Raw genomic sequence first — 16,972 nt, 5'->3', positions numbered from 1 at the left:
AATTTGTCTCCTTGGATATAAGATTAAGAAACTAGTATTAGTATAAATAAATAAATATAGTAATCCATTTATGCCTTGATCATTAAACCAGGTAATCTGAGACACAATTTCTCAGAAATTTTAGGTTAGATTTAAACTCAACCTTAAAAAATCGGTTTATAAAGTGAGAACTACTTTTATTATTAATCCATGTTTAGGTCTTATCTCATCCAATACTAGACTCTTATGACCCAACATTTCAAGGAGAAAGAAAAAACTACATAAATTTTGCAAATGTACTACAAATCTACAATGAATCCTATAGTATTGTCAAATTTTTATTCAAGAATTTTAAAGGTTATTTTACAAGACCCTTATATTTCCAACATTTTAATTGATATAAAATCACAAAATACTAACACCATACAAGTTCCATTGATTATATTTGAATGATTTTTGTGGTGAAATTTGTTATTTCTTTTTTTTGCTTTCACCACCACTCCACCAGTTTAATCTGGTTCGAGGGTCAGTTCTGTCATCAAATGGTTCCAGTCTCCTCCCGATTGTAATTGTGGGCGATCGAATCATAATCCTTCTTACCAAGTTCAGCGTCATTCACCACTAAACAAACTAATAACGATTGGTTAACTAAAATTGCTTTAGTCTCTTTTTTAATGAAGGTCTGCCTGCCTGCCTGTTTTTTTTTTTTTTTCATAAATAATGTGTACTTTATTTTTAAAATCTTTATGTTTAAATATTTTTTTTTTGGTACATGAAGAGGGCAAAAGCCCAAAAGAAAAAGAAATTAAGGAACTAAACACACATTCCTAGGCATGCAAGCCCCGGAAAAATCATCAAAGAGGATACTCTGGAGCTCTCTAGGAGGACTCTCCAAAGATATTACATCAAAAGAACTATGTGCTAAACTATGATTAGCTAGCCAATCAGCGCTTCTGTTGCCTTCTCGCCACGTATGCTTAAACTGGATGTGCCAATCTAAGTTTATGAGCTCCTGGATTCTACGGATCAATATGGGGGTGGCCCCATTAAAATTGCATCTCCTTGTAACCATGTCAATTAGTACTTTGGAGTCACTTTCAACAATGAGATGAGTAACTCCTTGTCTTCGAGCCAAATTCATTCCCGTATACATACCCCACATTTCAGCATGTAGAGCATCACATGCACCAATCTTTTGTGTGTATCCCTGAATCCATTGACCATTTGAGTCTCGAAGTAAACCGCCACACCCTGCAAGATCTACTGACTCTTTATAAGCCCCGTCACAATTAAGCTTTATCCAACCTTCAGGTGGGTGCTTCCAACCAATGAAAATGGTGTCCTTTTTCCGTTGCCCTCTACTAATATGATTATGCTTGTAACTGTCAATATCTCTAGCCATCTTGAGGATCACATGAATATGATTTGATGGTCGTCGAAAGTTTTCATCGAAAATTGATTTGTTTTGCCACTTCCACATTTACCAGCATGCCACCATGAAAATGGATGTCCACCCTTCTTTTTGCGCTCCATACTCGTTGCTAAGATTCTTGAAGCACCAGTCCCTACAATTAAAAGAGAAGAAATTAGTAATATGGTTAGATGCAACTAATTTGATCCATATTTGAGTTGCATATATGCAATCCCTCAAAGTATGGATGACCGTTTCGTCTTCATTTCCACATATATGACAAATGGGCGAAATTCCCACTCCCCATCTGCTCCTGCGGTAGTTAGTCAGAAGGTGATCATGAGCGGCCAACCACATAAAAGTTTGAATTCTGTGTGGTCCTTTCCAATTCCAAATCCCTGTCCAGTCCCCTTCTATATGGTGAACATTCTCCCGTTGCAAATCATAAGCACTCTGAACAGTAAAATGTCGAGTATTTGTGCTTTTCCATCATATAGAGTCTGGCCCATATGTGTCTCTAGGTGCAGGAAGGGCAACCAATTGGTACACGATGTTGGTTGGCAAATTATCATTCAAGAAATTAAGATCCCAGTTTCCTTCATCTGTTAAAACATCTTTTACAACAAGAGTCGAATCAATCAGTTGGTTGGTAGCCCTCGTCATGAGAGAAGATCCATCAGGCACCCATCTATCCATCCAAAAGTTGGTGTGATTACCATCCCCTAACTGTAAAACCGTATACTGTTGGAATTGATCCCAAATATCTGTTAAGGCTTTCCATAGGGGCGAGTCACAAGGTTGAGAATTTATAGAAACCCGAAGGTCCTTATTACGGCCATACTTGCTATATAGGACCTTACACCATAAATCCTCTGGCCTATTAATGATATTCCAGAGTATCTTCATGAGGAAAGCTATGTTCATTTGGTGAGGATTCCTTATTCCCAATCCCCCATCCTTCTTAGCCAAACAACACACATCCCAATTGATCAAGTGAGGTTTACGCTTTTGTTCAGTGTCACCCCATAAAAAACCACGCTGAATTTTTTCCATTTCATCACACATAGTCTTTGGAATCTTAGCGTATTGCATATGATAGTAAGGGATAGAGCTAAGAACTGATTTTGTCAGTGTAAGTCTTCCAGCCAAACTCAAACATTGATGTTTCCACCCACTAAGCTTGTTTTGCAGTTTCCCAATAATATGTTGAAATTTCCCTCTTGTTCTGCCAGGAGCAATGTTCGCCCCCAAATACTTCCCCAAACTATTCACATGTGTGAATCCAGTATGCTGAAGTATATCATCCTTTGTGTGTTGATCCACATTTTTAGAAAAATAAACTTGAGTTTTCTCGTTGTTGATCTTTTGGCCCGAGGCTTGGCAGAACTGATCCAGACAATGCATGACACAATGAGCTTGCTCAATGGAAGCCTCTGCAAAAAGAAGAAGATCATCAGCAAAAAGAAGATGAGAAATATGAGGACCAGACCTACCTGCACGCATAGGTTTCCAATAACTAGCTTCCACCTGATCTGCAATAATATGAGAAAGGCGATCCATACATATGACAAATAAATAAGGGGATAAGGGGTCACCCTGACGTATTCCTCTCGTAGGAGAGAACATGTCAGTCTTTTCCCCATTCCACAAAATTTTAAAAGAAGGAGTGGTGATACAGTGGTGAATAATATTAATGAGTTTAGGAGGAAACTTGCTTTCCGCCAAACATTGCTCAACAAAATTCCAATTTAGTCTGTCATAGGCTTTCTCAAGATCAATTTTAATTGACATGAACATTTTTTTACCTTTCATCTTGGCCATCGAATGCACCATTTCTTGGGCCACAATAATATTATGGTGAATTGTGCGACCAGGAATGAAGCTCGATTGGTAGGGAGAAATGATACCATCCAATAAAGGCTTGATTCTGTTGACAATCACCTTTGTGATGATTTTATAAGTCACATTGCATAAAGCAATCGGACGAAATTGAGAAACAAACTCTGGTCTATCTACTTTAGGGATCAAAACAAGCATAGTGTTATTTATATAAGAAATAAGCGAAGGGTTAGACCAAACCTGATTAACATACTTGTAAAGAGATTCCCCAACGATGTCCCAACAATATTGGAAAAAAATAGCAGGGTAACCATCCTCTCCTGGAGCTTTGTGAGGCCCCATGTCGAAAAGAGCTTTTTTACAATCAACAAAGCTAATAGGAGCACTCAAACGAAGATGCTCAGCTTCCAAATTCACCGGGTAAGTAGACCAAGATATGATTGAATCACGAATAGGTTGATCCTCTTTGTAAAGATTAGTATAGAAAGTTCTTACCATGTTTTTGAGGCTATCTTGCTCGTCAACCCACTCTCCCTCCTCGTTTCTGAGGGAAATGATTTTGTTCCTTCTTCGTCTAACAATAGTTTTAGAATGATAGTACTTGGTGTTACGATCATCATCTGTAATCCAACGACCTCTAGATTTCTGAAACCAAAGACACTCCTCTTGGTATAGAGTAACCGCTAGTTGTTCCTGAAGTTCCTTCTCAAGAGAATCAAGGAAATTACTATAACCATAATTAGGACTACTTTGAATTCCATTTAGTCTCGCTAGTAATTCTTTTTTTCTTTTGAAGATGTTGCCAAAAGTATCTTTATTCCATTCTTTGAGACGAGGTGTGAGATTGTAGAGTTGGTCAATCAACTCACTTCCTCCCCCCCACTTGTCTTTGAGAAACGAATGAAATTCCGCATGACAAAACCAAGCTGCCTCAAACCGGAAAGGGTGATCTCTGTCATTATTAGGCTCACCTTCAGTAAGGACAATAATAGGATGGTGATCTGACTGAACACGAGGTAGGACCTTGGCAAAACCCTCATCATATGTTTAAATATTTTATTTTGTAAATTTTGCAAATATGTTAACTTATTTTATTTAGTGAATAAAATCAAGTATTTACTCGTTTACCTTTTTCTTTTTGGTACAAATTTACTCGGTTTCTATAAATTAAAAAAAAAAATTTCAAATGTTTTTTTAATTCTCTTTTTACCAAATATTTTTGGTCAGTATTGTTTGTTGTTATATAATAATTGTTTTTCAGTTTCACAAAATAAAAATCAAAAGTCACCATACTCCACTCCAGTCAAACAAACAGAAAATGGAAGAACTCTCACGAACTCTTCTCTGAATCCCAAAACACAATTGCTTCTTTCTTTCTCTTCTTCTCAATTTCGAGTTCAACCGCACGCAATTTCGGGTAAATTTCTTATTTGTTTTCTGAATCTTTCATGTTAGTAGTTGAAATCGTATATGTAGAAATTTTCTGAATCTGAAAAAGTTTATTTTTTTTATTTTTATTTTTTTTTAGGTTTGTTGAAAGGGTTTATGATGGAAAACAACAACACTGTTAATACTTCAGAATCAATTGATAAATCTAAGATTGTAGAAGTGAAACCCTTGCGTAGTTTAGCTCCTGTATTACCACCAAACAATGTTCAATCCTTTTTTAATGCTCAATACCCAAATGGGTTTTCACCATTTTGTTCATTTGTCAAACCCCAACAAATTCCTGTTACAAAAGAAACTGAGGAAATTCCTGTTGATTGCAATGCAACAGTAGATACTCCTGTTGTTCCGAAAGCGACACAAGAAACTCCTGTTGCTGCTAAGGTGACTCCAATTAGGTCATACAAGAGTTCACATGATGAAGAAGTGAATGTGAATCATCAAGGTGATGGAAATGCTGGTTCTGCTTGGGAAAGGTTTAATGGTGATGATTGGGGAGCGTGTAGTAGAAAGCGAGCTACACAGAATATAGAGAACTGTAAAGAGGTTCCTAAAAGGAAAAAGAAAAAGAAAACTCGGGAGCCATCCGTTGGTGGTTCGAGTTCTTATTTTGCTGCTTTCCCATATCTAAAAGAGGATGGTAATCGGGAATCAGTTGATTATGTGCTTATGACATTTGATTCGATTCGAAGAAAGCTCTGTCAACTTGAAGAATCGAAGGAATTTAGCAATGCACTTGCCAAGCATCTTAGAGCAAGTAATGCTTTGACGTGTCATGGGGTTAAAACAAACACGAGGAGAAGAGCAGGAGCGGTCCCTGGGATTGAGGTTGGGGATATTTTCTTTTTCCGAATGGAAATGTGTCTTGTGGGTTTACATGGTCAATCAATGGGTGGAATTGATTACATGAACATCAAGGATGGGTCTAAGGAGGATACTATGGCTTTGAGTGTTGTATCGTCAGGAGTGTATGGTGATGAATCAAAGGATAATGATGTTTTATATTATAGTGGTCAGGGTGAGAATTTCAACAAGAAAGATAAACATGTGACTGATCAGAAGCTTCAAAGGGGTAATCTTGCTTTGGAAAGAAGTGCGCAACGGCATGACGAAGTTAGAGTCATTCGAGGCTTGAGAGATACTGTGAATAGAAGTGCAAAAATCTATATGTATGATGGTTTGTATAAAATCGAAGAATCTTGGCTCGAAACGGAGAAATCTGGTGGTGGTGTGTTTAAATATAAGATGGTAAGGTTGCCTGGTCAAAAAAGTGCTTTTGCTTCTTGGATGTTGGCTCAAAAGTGGAAGGCAGATTCCTCTTCCAGGAATGGTTTTATTCTTCCTGACCTCTCCAACAAAATTGAAAGTATACCAGTATCACTTGTCAATGATGTTGATCATGAAAAGGGTCCTGCTTTTTTCACTTATTTCATGTCTCTCAAAAATCCGAAACCTTTTGGTTTAGTGCAGCCTTCTTTTGGCTGCAATTGTAAAGATTGTATCCCTGGTGATTTGAACTGTTCATGCATTCAAAGAAATGATGGCGATTTTGCTTATACTGCAAATAGTATTCTAGTGAGTCGGAAGCCACTGATTCATGAATGTGGCCCTATGTGTCGGTGTTTTCCTAACTGCAAAAATCGAGTATCGCAGACAGGTTTAAAACAATACATGGAGGTGTTCAAAACAAAGGGTAGAGGTTGGGGGCTTCGAACACTGGATCCTATACGCGCTGGTACCTTTATTTGTGAGTATGCTGGAGAAGTTATTGACAGAGAAAGGGCATATCAAAACAGGGAAGGAGAAAATGATGAATATGTTTTCGATACAAGCCGTATTTATGTACCATTCACGTGGAATCATGATCCTAACTTATTGAAAGAAGTAGTTTCAACTGTTTCAAGGGAGGATTATACTATACCATCTCCTCTAATAATAAGTGCTAAGAATGTTGGAAATGTGGCTAGGTTCATGAACCATAGTTGCTCCCCAAATGTGTTTTGGCAGCCAGTTTTATATGGGGAAAATAATCAATCCGTTCTCCACATTGCATTTTTTGCCCTTAGGCATATTCCTCCAATGGCAGAGTTGACATATGATTATGGAGTTGTCCCTACTGGTCGTGGTGCACTCAGAAGCAGAAAGAAATGCTTGTGTGGATCGGAAAATTGCCGTAGTTTCTTTGGTTGACAATTTGTTGCAGTTGCTCACAGAAAGACATCGTACTTGCAAGTCTATTCATGGATAAATGAGGTTTGTGCATCTATTGCATATTCAGATATGATATTTATAATGAATGCGTACTGATTTCAAGTTTAAAATTTGTCTTGTGATGCTGTTATCTAAGTTTTCTAATACATTTTTAATCGTATTGCTTATTGTATCACAACAAAGGCATGTGATCAAGATAAGATTTGTTAATATCTTAGTGTATATTTGGATGGAGGGTTTTGGAAGGGAGGGAAGGACTTTACTTTTCTCTTTTAAATTACGGAAATTATAGCACTCCAAAACCCCCCACCCAAACAGACCCTTAAAGCTTTTGTGACACATTTGAATGTGTATAAATGTTTACTCTGGACCTATTTTTTCCATTCCATTGTTTAAAGTAAAATTATTTTCATTTCTTGCTTTCAATACCCTTATTTGTTTTCCTTGGGTGGGGTTTAGTGGCGCTCCGATTATGGATTAAGCAAAGCTTTTAAGAAGTTTTGCTGGTATTTTTATTGTGTGTAACTAGTGTTTTAATGGGGCTATTTTTTGCTTATAAAGTTATAAGTATGCATAATATGCTTTTTCAAGTTTGACCGAGTTTATAATAATAACTGAAGAATATGTTTTCACTTATTTTCTGAAGCTGCTTTAAAAATAAATTAGTCTTAAGCATATATGATTAGTTCTTTTGTATAAGCTGCTGTTTAGTTGTTTGAAACTTGCATGAATGCTTTTCTTAAAGTACTGTAAAAGTACTTGTCAGAATCTTATGTAACATGCTTTAAGAGTATGCATGCATCTCACACTAGTTATTATCTATGCAAATGCTTATACTTTTGATTATCTACATATGTAATTGAAATTCTCTTCAAGAAATTTTCTACCACATTAAGACAAATTTTCTTGAAGTTTTGTTCATTCATACGCTTTTTATTTGACAGACAGATGAGGAAGTTCATTATCAAGAGTCAAATCCAGCTTGGAGGTTCCAACTTAGTGTCTGCTTGCTTTCAAATATCACTGTGAAGTATAGATATTCTTGACTAAAAAATGATCATGTAAGGGAAAAATATTGTTGACTTGAATGGCCATGATGAATGCTTGAAAGTATCACTGACATGCAGATCTTTGTCTTGGATTTGTTGCAATGTTAATATTGATTTGAAGGCTAATCTTGGATTTTACATTTGGGATTGGAGAAACAAATTTGTTAAACCAAGAATATATTCATACTTGGGTTATGTAGCATACTAATGGTATTGTGCTAGAACTTTGCTATTTAGGTAGTATATAGAGTGCATTTGTTTGTCCCGTAAACTTAGCTCAATTTAGAAACTAGATCAATAATAATAGTATCACTATGAATGTGTAATTTATCGTATATATAATAATAATAATAATAATAATAATAATAATAATAATAATAATAAGAAGAAGAAGAAGAAACAAATAACAAAGCTAATAATGCATCTATATGCCATCATTGTACTCAATAATGACCCTGTGTTACTGCATTACTCTAGCAAAGCTGTATGATATCAGTGCAACTGATCTGACTGTGTTTTCTTTTTCTCTCCGAGGAATGGTTTGAATATCATAAATATACCTAGTCCTTCGATTAAATTCAGGAAGAAAAAAACCATGTGGGTGCCTGCAGTTAAAATGTACAATAGTAAGCTACTAAATGAAAATAGTCAAACCGCATTTCAGAAATAGTTTATAAGTGCTTATAAGTCAAACATTTGCTCATAGTGTTAGTGTAGTGGTGAGGTGAGTGTCTAGCCTTGTAATTTCAAGGAACTGTGTTCAAATTCTCTCAGACACAGTTTATATGAAATGCAAATTAGTTAAGCATCATACCCGGTAGAAAAGCAGCATCCAGACGCTTTTGCGACCAAGTTAATCTGTATTTACCAAGATCAGATGAATTTTAATATAATTATAATTGTAATGAGAATGCATGCGGATCATAGCTTAAATTCAGACTCACATAGTACCACCAGTAGCAGGGCCAAAAGTTTTGAATAGAGACATGGCTGTCAGGGAAATTCCATTAGCTGCTCCTCTTTGGTGTTGTTCCTGTTTTCAAATCAATTATATGCCATAATTCCATCAAACACTAATATCAAAATTTTATTTATTTATTTTTTAATTTTCACCACGTATCCGACCCACTGGACCGTTTAATTTGATTTGGGGGTCAATTCTGACATCGAGTAGTTTTAGTCCCCTCCCGATCGCAATTCCAGGAGATTGAATTGTAGTCCTCCCTACCATGTCCAACGCCAATCACCGGTGGAAACACAATATAATGAATTAATACACTTACCACTGCTCGGTTTTGTAGAAGGAATAAGGCTGTTGTAATCGTCACCTAAGTCCGGAAAAAAGAATACTATCAATTTAATTTATCTTAAATTCTCATTATTACTCATAAAGAGATGAACTTACTATGATCATATTCTTCAAGATGGAAGCAATACTAATGACTATGTATAAGGCTATGCCTGACAACATTGCTATGAAGGGGTAACTTTGCAAAAGTGGTATAGAAAATATCTGCATATGGAATAATAAAATAATTCATATTTCAAATGATAATCAATGAGAAGCAGAATTTCACAATTACCACAATCAGATGAAACTAACCCCTGTGATTCTGGCAATGCAAACAGGCCCACAAGCTTTTGCCATATATTGGTATAGGGTAAGTTGGTAGATCACAAGTGCTAGACCTGACAATTTCAAAAGCAAGTTATTGTACAAAATATCAACATCAAATATAGAAATATATCTAGTGGTAAATTTTAATTTTTTATAAAAATATACCACAACAATAAACTAAATAGTTTTCTAGAATTACTACAGTTATCGGTATATACCATCAAATAAACTATAACTGATTTAATGAGTCATTCGCAGTTTCACAGTCTCGATATGACTATGTAGAAATGGTCTAAATTTGTTTTACAGTTATCCAATAACATATGAATAAACTATTAAAGGGTTTGAAGATGCACCTGAAATTGCAAGAACATTACCAACATCATTAGTTGAGAAGTTCAAACCTCTTAGACTTTTAGGACTAACACACCACAGCGAGAAAACCTAACGAAAACAGGTAAGAGAATCTTTGATTGTCGAAAAAATATATTTAATGAAGCTTATTTAAGCCTCAATATATAGTTACAAATTTACCTCTTGATATGCAATATCATGAAGTGAGAAGACACAATAAGCAATGATAGATGACATTAATGGCCAATTCATGAACAGATTTTCATTTTTTTGTACTGTCTTTTCTTTATCAACATCGTTGTTTCCATTTTCTATAGCTTCAGTATCATCTATAGACTCAGCATGGTTACCATTGTGATTGTGAAGTGTTTCCTGAATATTAGAAAATCATACATAAATTACCTTACCTTACGAAGCGATATCATAAAAGTGTTGGAAATAACTACTTACCGGAATCCAGAAGCAGGCGATAACTACTACAAATGAAACACCTGATATTACAAAGCACGGCAAGAAGTAAGGAAACCTGCAAAATGATATGTTAATTGGAAATCCACATATCATCAAAATATACATTGGTAGAAACACATGATAGTGTCTGTTTGGTATCAGGAAAACATTTAGATTTCATTTTCTACTTTTAATAAGTTATTTGAAGAGAGGAACCAAAATGAAAACAAGGTGTCATCAGTTTTGTAATCAAAAGCGAATACAGAAAATGAAATCGAAATAGTTTTCTAATCCGAATTCCGAACAGTTTTATAATCACTTACTTGTCTAGGAAGGAACCCTTTGGGAATAGATGTGGATGTTTCTCTGCTGGCTGGAAGATGAAAATTTCCAAAGTGTTAGAGAAACAACAAGTGACAATTTTTCACATGAATTTGTTCAAAAATCAGCACACATGTAGAGAAGAAATAGTACAAGAGCCAAATAGCCTCCCAACGCTGGTCCAATGACTAAACCTGTTCCCCAAGCTGCATTAACCTGAAATCACATCACACTTTGAATTACTATAATGTTCAATTACTATGATGGAATGCAATATTACTATGATCAATTACTTTGAATTGCGGTCAAATAAAGTTGATGTGGTTACAATTGTAGTTGTAATGCCATCACGAGGGCATAAAAGATATATTGACGCCGTTACTACAATCACAGTTGCAGACCGTTTTTTAAAACAACGATAGTATACAAAGAGCGGGAGATACTCACAGTAGAGAGTCCAAGAGCTTGGTGTTCTTCTCGAAAAAGTTCAGCGGCATAAGCCTGCTAAATAGAGCACTTTTGTCAAATACGAACATAAATTGAAATTTGAATGAGATTTAGGGCATGTTTGATTGTCTTGTTTTTGAGCTTATTAAAAATAACTTATGCAAATAAATAAATTTTTATGTTAATTCACAAGTTCTCACTAACGAGAATTATATCTTCATGACCTTTTTTTCATAAACTACCTCGACAAAATGTGGCCTTATGTGTCGACATTGAAAAGTGATAGTACCTTTACTGGTCCAATTGCACCATTTAAACATCCCAGAAGAAATCTTGTGATAATAGCCATCCAAAAACTTGAACTTAAGCCAAATAGTGTGTTGAATACCACACTGAAATCAAGCGAATACTAATGGTTATAGAAAACCAGATTGAGATTTGCTGCTATGGAAAAACACACAATTTTCACAAAGTTTTAAATTATAATCGTCAATCATAGATCAGACAGTTTAGATTGGTGCAGTTATAAAGTTGTTATAAACAATCTCAGCTACGCGTTTTAGATCAGACGGTCCCGATCTAAAACTGTGTGTATTCCAAGAGAACCACACATTATATCTATTGTAAACGAGTATTGCTATTTAGTAAGCAATATTTATACAATAAAGAGAAGAATCCACAAATTTAGCGAATTTGATCAATAAAAAGTTGGCTAACCATACATGGGATTATGATTTGACCAAGAGAGAGTGGTTATGATTTTTAAGTGTTAATTAATGTTGCCACATAAGTTCCGAAGCTTTACACGGAAAAATAGTTCCGGAATTTTCTTCAAAAAAAAAATTATTTTGGGAAAAAATCTATCGGAGTTTAATAAGTAGTCTATTGTGGGCCAATAATAAGCCTCATCTGAGAGAATTTGTCACTTATTGGAGTCCCGCTCGAGGAATTAGTCTTTGCCGTTACGAACAGAGGATATCCGGTTTAAGAAAAGAAAAAAAAACTATATATTAAAGAAAGTATAATTTTTTTTTTTATGGATATACTTACACTGCGAAAACACCGAACATTATAACAGGTTTTCGACCATAGCGATCGGAAACCATTCCCCATAATACAGATGTAAAAGTTCTTCCAAGCATGAAAGATGATCCTGCAACATTTTCAATCATAATCAATAAACAACTTATAACAATGATAAAGACTTCAATGAATGGAAATATAAAAAGAATCTTACCTACAAAACCGGCATAGTAACTAATATCGGCCTCGGCTTTTGCGATTTTAAAATCCCTAATCTGAAAATAAATGTTGCATCATTGAGGAATATGTTATGTGTATCAGTATAATCACAAAAAATGATACTAAAGAACTGATGTGCAAATTGAAGACAGTATGAACTTTTCAAACTAATTTTTAATTTATAAATATAATAAAAAAGGAAATTGAAATTGGAACACTCAATAATCATGATAGATAAACTCACCATGAAATAAAGGAATGGAAATAGTGATGATGCAGGTAGTGCTGAACATTACAAAACAAATTGAGATCAGAGAAGGACAAAGTAGTTAATTACATTTGAGCAAAAATTTAAGTTATTTTTTGTCTTTATAACATACTATTAAGTCACATACACACTAACATTTTCTCTTGACAAACTTTTGCTAGTCCAATCACATCTGAGAGATAATACTCTTACCTCTGAGATTGGATTGGACTCGCTGCATGCTCCAAAGAATAAATACAAGATAAACCACATTAGTACTAAGGACATATATAGAGGTAGAATCAGCAAACTTTGCACTAAAAGAACCCAAGTATCTCAATTCTCAAAGGATAGAATTAGAAAAAATAATTTGTCTAGAAGTCAGAAAATTAATACTTACTTGAACATAATACTACCATCCATATGATGAAAAGATTTGTAATGGATACCCCTTGATTGAGCTCTTTGGATTGTTCTACCTTACAACCAGGACAATCTTTATAGTATTTTGTTTTCTCCGATGGTTCTCTCATATGCTCCTCACTCATGTTGTTTCTATATAAAGAAGATTAATCAGAAAAAGATATATCACTTTGTTCTTTTTTATTCCACACCAAGTGAAAAAGGACTTGTTGATCAAATATTTATAGAGCTAATTGAGAAACACAATGCATAATTTCACATAACCGTGTTCGCAAGTATAACTTAATTAGTAGAGATATCATATTATATATATAAAAGTTAGGGTTCGAATATGGATTTTTCCATTTAATCATCTCAAGAAGTGAATTTCTAACTAATAGATTACTTGACAAAAAAATTCACATAGCAAAATAGTGTCACACAGGTAGTAATTAGCTACTTCCTTTCCTTGTTATACACGACACCATTCCACTCAACTATAATTCCATTTAAAGTGGTTAAATTCCACGCAAATTGTGAAATGATATATGTTTAAAAAGTGGTTAACAGCACACATTTTTGTGGTTAATATTGAAGTAGTAAAGTTTTATATATGATTAATCAAAATAAATAAAATTAACATTAGAAAGGCTTAGCCAAATCAACCTCTTTCAATAAAGTGGCAAGAAAAGATTATAATAAAAATAAACAAGTTTTAAAAATCTGAGTGCTACTTCCTTTCCTTGTTCCACAACCACATTCCACTCAACTATAATTCCATTTATTTTTTAAAAAAATTAGTGGATGATTACTCTATTAATAACTATCGGTTCTCTCTTTCATTTTGTTTGCCAAATTACTCATTCTACACTAAGAAATAAACAACAGAAAATCACGTTGTGAGAATAGAGAGAGCTTAGGCAGAAGAAAAAATAGAACCAAGGAAAAAAAAAATCAAACCATAGGAGTAAATATCCAAGTGTCCATCACCACAAGTATAGACGTAGTGAATAAAGATCGCTTTTTGATGGTCTTTATCATGTGTGTAAATGATATTATTTTCCATAAACTAATTTTTTCCAAACTGTTCCGGTTTATAAAAATGATATTCAAACTATTTCGGTAAGCATTAAAACTATTCCGGTTTTGTGATATTTTTCAAAAAAAAAAATTGATATTGTTACCGGAACACTTATAACAAGTGTTCTGGTTTGTGATAATTCCCAGAATAAACCAGAACAAAATATCTCTGCTCTTTTTAAGTGTTCCGGTAACCAAGGATCAGAACTATCCCATTTAAAACAACAAAATATCTCTGGGTGCCACTTTTTTTTAGAGTTTCTTAAAGGGGATTTTGTGGATCTGATAGAGCTTATTGTTCGTGATGAAGATGGAGAAACGAACATGGGTTTGTTAACTGCAAAGGTAAACGATGCGTTTGCGATTGCAACCTCCATGGTTGGTTTCTACAGATTCAAGAGGATTGCTGTTGCTATTCAATGCCTTTGCTAGTGCCAATCAAGTTGTGGGGGACAAACCAGAACACTTCGTTATAAGTGTTCCGGTAACAAAAAATGACAAAGTAAAATAAAACAAAATAATAAAATAAGGGTAAAATAGGAATATTTTAAAATATGTTGGGGTAAAGAGTTAAATGTAGGGGTAGAAAAAAAAATTTCCACTTCTTGAACCGTTGAGCACGGCCCAATTGCGGAGCAGCCCACAAAGAACAAACTCAGGTCAACGGTAACAATATCTACCCATATTGTAACGGCTGATCACCGAAATTATGAGCATTAAATGCTCATTATGGCTATCCGGCCCTTTCTCGACAATCATTGATGACATTAATCATGCCCATCAACGGCCTTGACCCAACGGCCTTGACATTAATCATGCCCTCACACAGTGGAGTCAGGTACATTATCTTACTCTCTGAAAACCTCTGCTTCATGCACTTTACTGACTTGAGCGTCGGAGCACCTGCAGGTACACGACCCCTCCCATTCACCAGAACGGAAGAAGAGCACCATCGGTGAGGTCATCTCTAATCCAGGTACGATCACCATTTTTCTCTACGGAGAAGTGATATCCGGATCAAATAAATTGCATTAGATTTTATGTAGGATAACAACTAGGATTTAGTGAGGTATTAGGTGATGTGTATCTATGGTTCATTAGTTCATGTGGTAAGTGATCCTTGCCTATGTTTTCTATTTTTGATAATTCTATGAGCTTTCTATATGTATATACATGTATGCTTGATTTATATATGTTTTCGTGACTACTTCTCTATCCTCACATAAATTGAGGGTGTATGCCTTATGCTGATGTGGCATAATGTGACACCAATAAAATTCATCCACGTGTATCTAAGTCAAACATAAATATTATTTTACCACAAAGTAATTTTGACTACTTTTATTTTCAATTAATTGTATTTAGGTTACTAATTTTCTTTAATTATATTTTAGGCTTTTTGGATAAACGCATCACTTTACCATCAAATTTCATCACAACAAGCTTCAGCCACCAAATTTTACACGATCATCACTGCTTCTTTCTCCATTCTTATCATCGGCAACCAAATCCTTCCTTTGTCGTCGCCGCTTCTTCTTCGCCGTCACCACTCCTTCTCTTCTGCAATTGCCGTCGCCGTTTCTCCTCTTCTGTAATTGTCGCTTCATCTTGCCGTTCCTTCAACCTTCAAACGCTCATTCACCTCTTCCGGAATCACTTGTCCATCATCAGCGACGTTTGTTCCAGAATCGGATTCGTCTATGTTTTTGTTGGAAAATATTAGGAGTAGTACAAAACAGAAAGAGTGTAACACAGATTGGAAGTTTGTTGTGCCGTGAAAAATCACTGCCTTGAAAGCAAAATTCGGCTAGACCTTGATGCAATCTATATTGCCGACTGCCCCCCAAGGTTAACACAACGAGCCTGTGAACACGTGCACTCGTGGCCTTAGGCTATGGAAATCACAGAACAATTGCCCAGAATTTTAGTAGTAGAAAACAAGGAAAAATGAGTGAAAATCAAGAGATATTTTTCAGTGTTTTCACAGGACTATGACAGTCCTTTTAATAGCCAAACAAGCAGAAAACGTTTTTCTACTTTCCTTGTCAACAGCTCTTTGTTATTATTAGCTGATAATAAAAATTTGACAGTTAGAAAAATAGCTAATAAAGTGGAGGTTTTGCAATCTGGTTTATAGCTAATCAAGAGCATTAAAAGGAATAATTTGTTATAAGGAATAACAATCAAAACTGATTGAAATCAATTAAGGAAATTTGAGGAATAAAGTAAAAGAATATTTTCTACCAATGTGGGACATCACAATGCAATTCAGTTTGCCATTGTCCAACAATCCCCCACCAATGGTAAAACTGAAGGTAAAAGAAGCAAATTTATGGGCAAAAGAGAGAGTAACACTTAAGTATCAATATCATAATGATTGAATTGAAGCATAGTGAAGTAAGGCAACAATTGTGTCTAGGTAGTGAATTACTCTTGAACTACCAAGTTTTTAAATGAGACCCTTACAACACATGTATTTCTCTAATATCTGTGATTTCCGCGATATTACAAACAAGCGCTTTTAATGGCCATGCGCACACTTTGGATACTAATGAGTGCTCTAGAAAGACAGCCTAATTCTTTCATAGAAGGCGGCCTACCTTCACACTCACGTAGGTGAATCCATCAAGTGCGTCTCAAAAGCACCACCAAAGAGGCTATGGATTTATTAAGAGCAAAAGAATGCTCATCTTTCAAAATAACAAGCGGTGAGTCCATCAAGTCCAATTCACACGGACCACCCAATAATTAGGGCTATGAACTCATTAAGAACTAAAAGTTCAACCTATCAACACTGTATTACCACATGTCATGGAGATGGGAAATGTAATACAATAGAGTAATCATATGGTTTCGTTTGACCATTGATGGGATCC

General features: G+C 35.1%; 2 protein-coding genes across 2 annotated transcripts; one reads left to right on the top strand and one right to left on the bottom strand.

Annotated features, from left to right (window-relative positions):
* The first annotated feature begins 4,470 nt into the window (after nucleotides 1-4,470).
* On the top strand, nucleotides 4,471-8,200 carry LOC123894527 (histone-lysine N-methyltransferase, H3 lysine-9 specific SUVH3-like). The gene is made up of 3 exons (XM_045944546.1): nucleotides 4,471-4,646; nucleotides 4,758-6,928; nucleotides 7,831-8,200. The coding sequence occupies exon 2, from the start codon at nucleotides 4,775-4,777 to the stop codon at nucleotides 6,863-6,865; it is 2,091 nt and encodes a 696-aa protein (XP_045800502.1). The 5' UTR covers nucleotides 4,471-4,646; nucleotides 4,758-4,774; the 3' UTR covers nucleotides 6,866-6,928; nucleotides 7,831-8,200.
* Nucleotides 8,201-8,274: 74 nt separating this feature from the next.
* LOC123894529 (protein ZINC INDUCED FACILITATOR-LIKE 1-like) lies at nucleotides 8,275-13,266 on the bottom strand. Its single transcript, XM_045944551.1, has 17 exons — nucleotides 13,015-13,266; nucleotides 12,612-12,652; nucleotides 12,363-12,423; nucleotides 12,176-12,278; nucleotides 11,415-11,517; nucleotides 11,126-11,179; nucleotides 10,832-10,894; nucleotides 10,681-10,730; nucleotides 10,358-10,433; nucleotides 10,088-10,279; nucleotides 9,910-9,997; nucleotides 9,539-9,624; nucleotides 9,341-9,448; nucleotides 9,219-9,263; nucleotides 8,880-8,968; nucleotides 8,750-8,793; nucleotides 8,275-8,540 (listed from the first exon to the last, which is right to left on the bottom strand). The coding sequence occupies exons 1-17, from the start codon at nucleotides 13,160-13,162 to the stop codon at nucleotides 8,428-8,430; spliced, it is 1,464 nt and encodes a 487-aa protein (XP_045800507.1). The 5' UTR covers nucleotides 13,163-13,266; the 3' UTR covers nucleotides 8,275-8,427.
* Nucleotides 13,267-16,972: the final 3,706 nt, after the last annotated feature.

Source organism: Trifolium pratense, linkage group LG7, assembly GCF_020283565.1.
Source record: "Trifolium pratense cultivar HEN17-A07 linkage group LG7, ARS_RC_1.1, whole genome shotgun sequence".
Taxonomy (NCBI): Eukaryota; Viridiplantae; Streptophyta; class Magnoliopsida; order Fabales; family Fabaceae; genus Trifolium; species Trifolium pratense.
The sequence above is the reverse complement of the archived record's forward strand: the minus strand, read 5'-3'. Positions and strand labels throughout refer to the sequence as shown.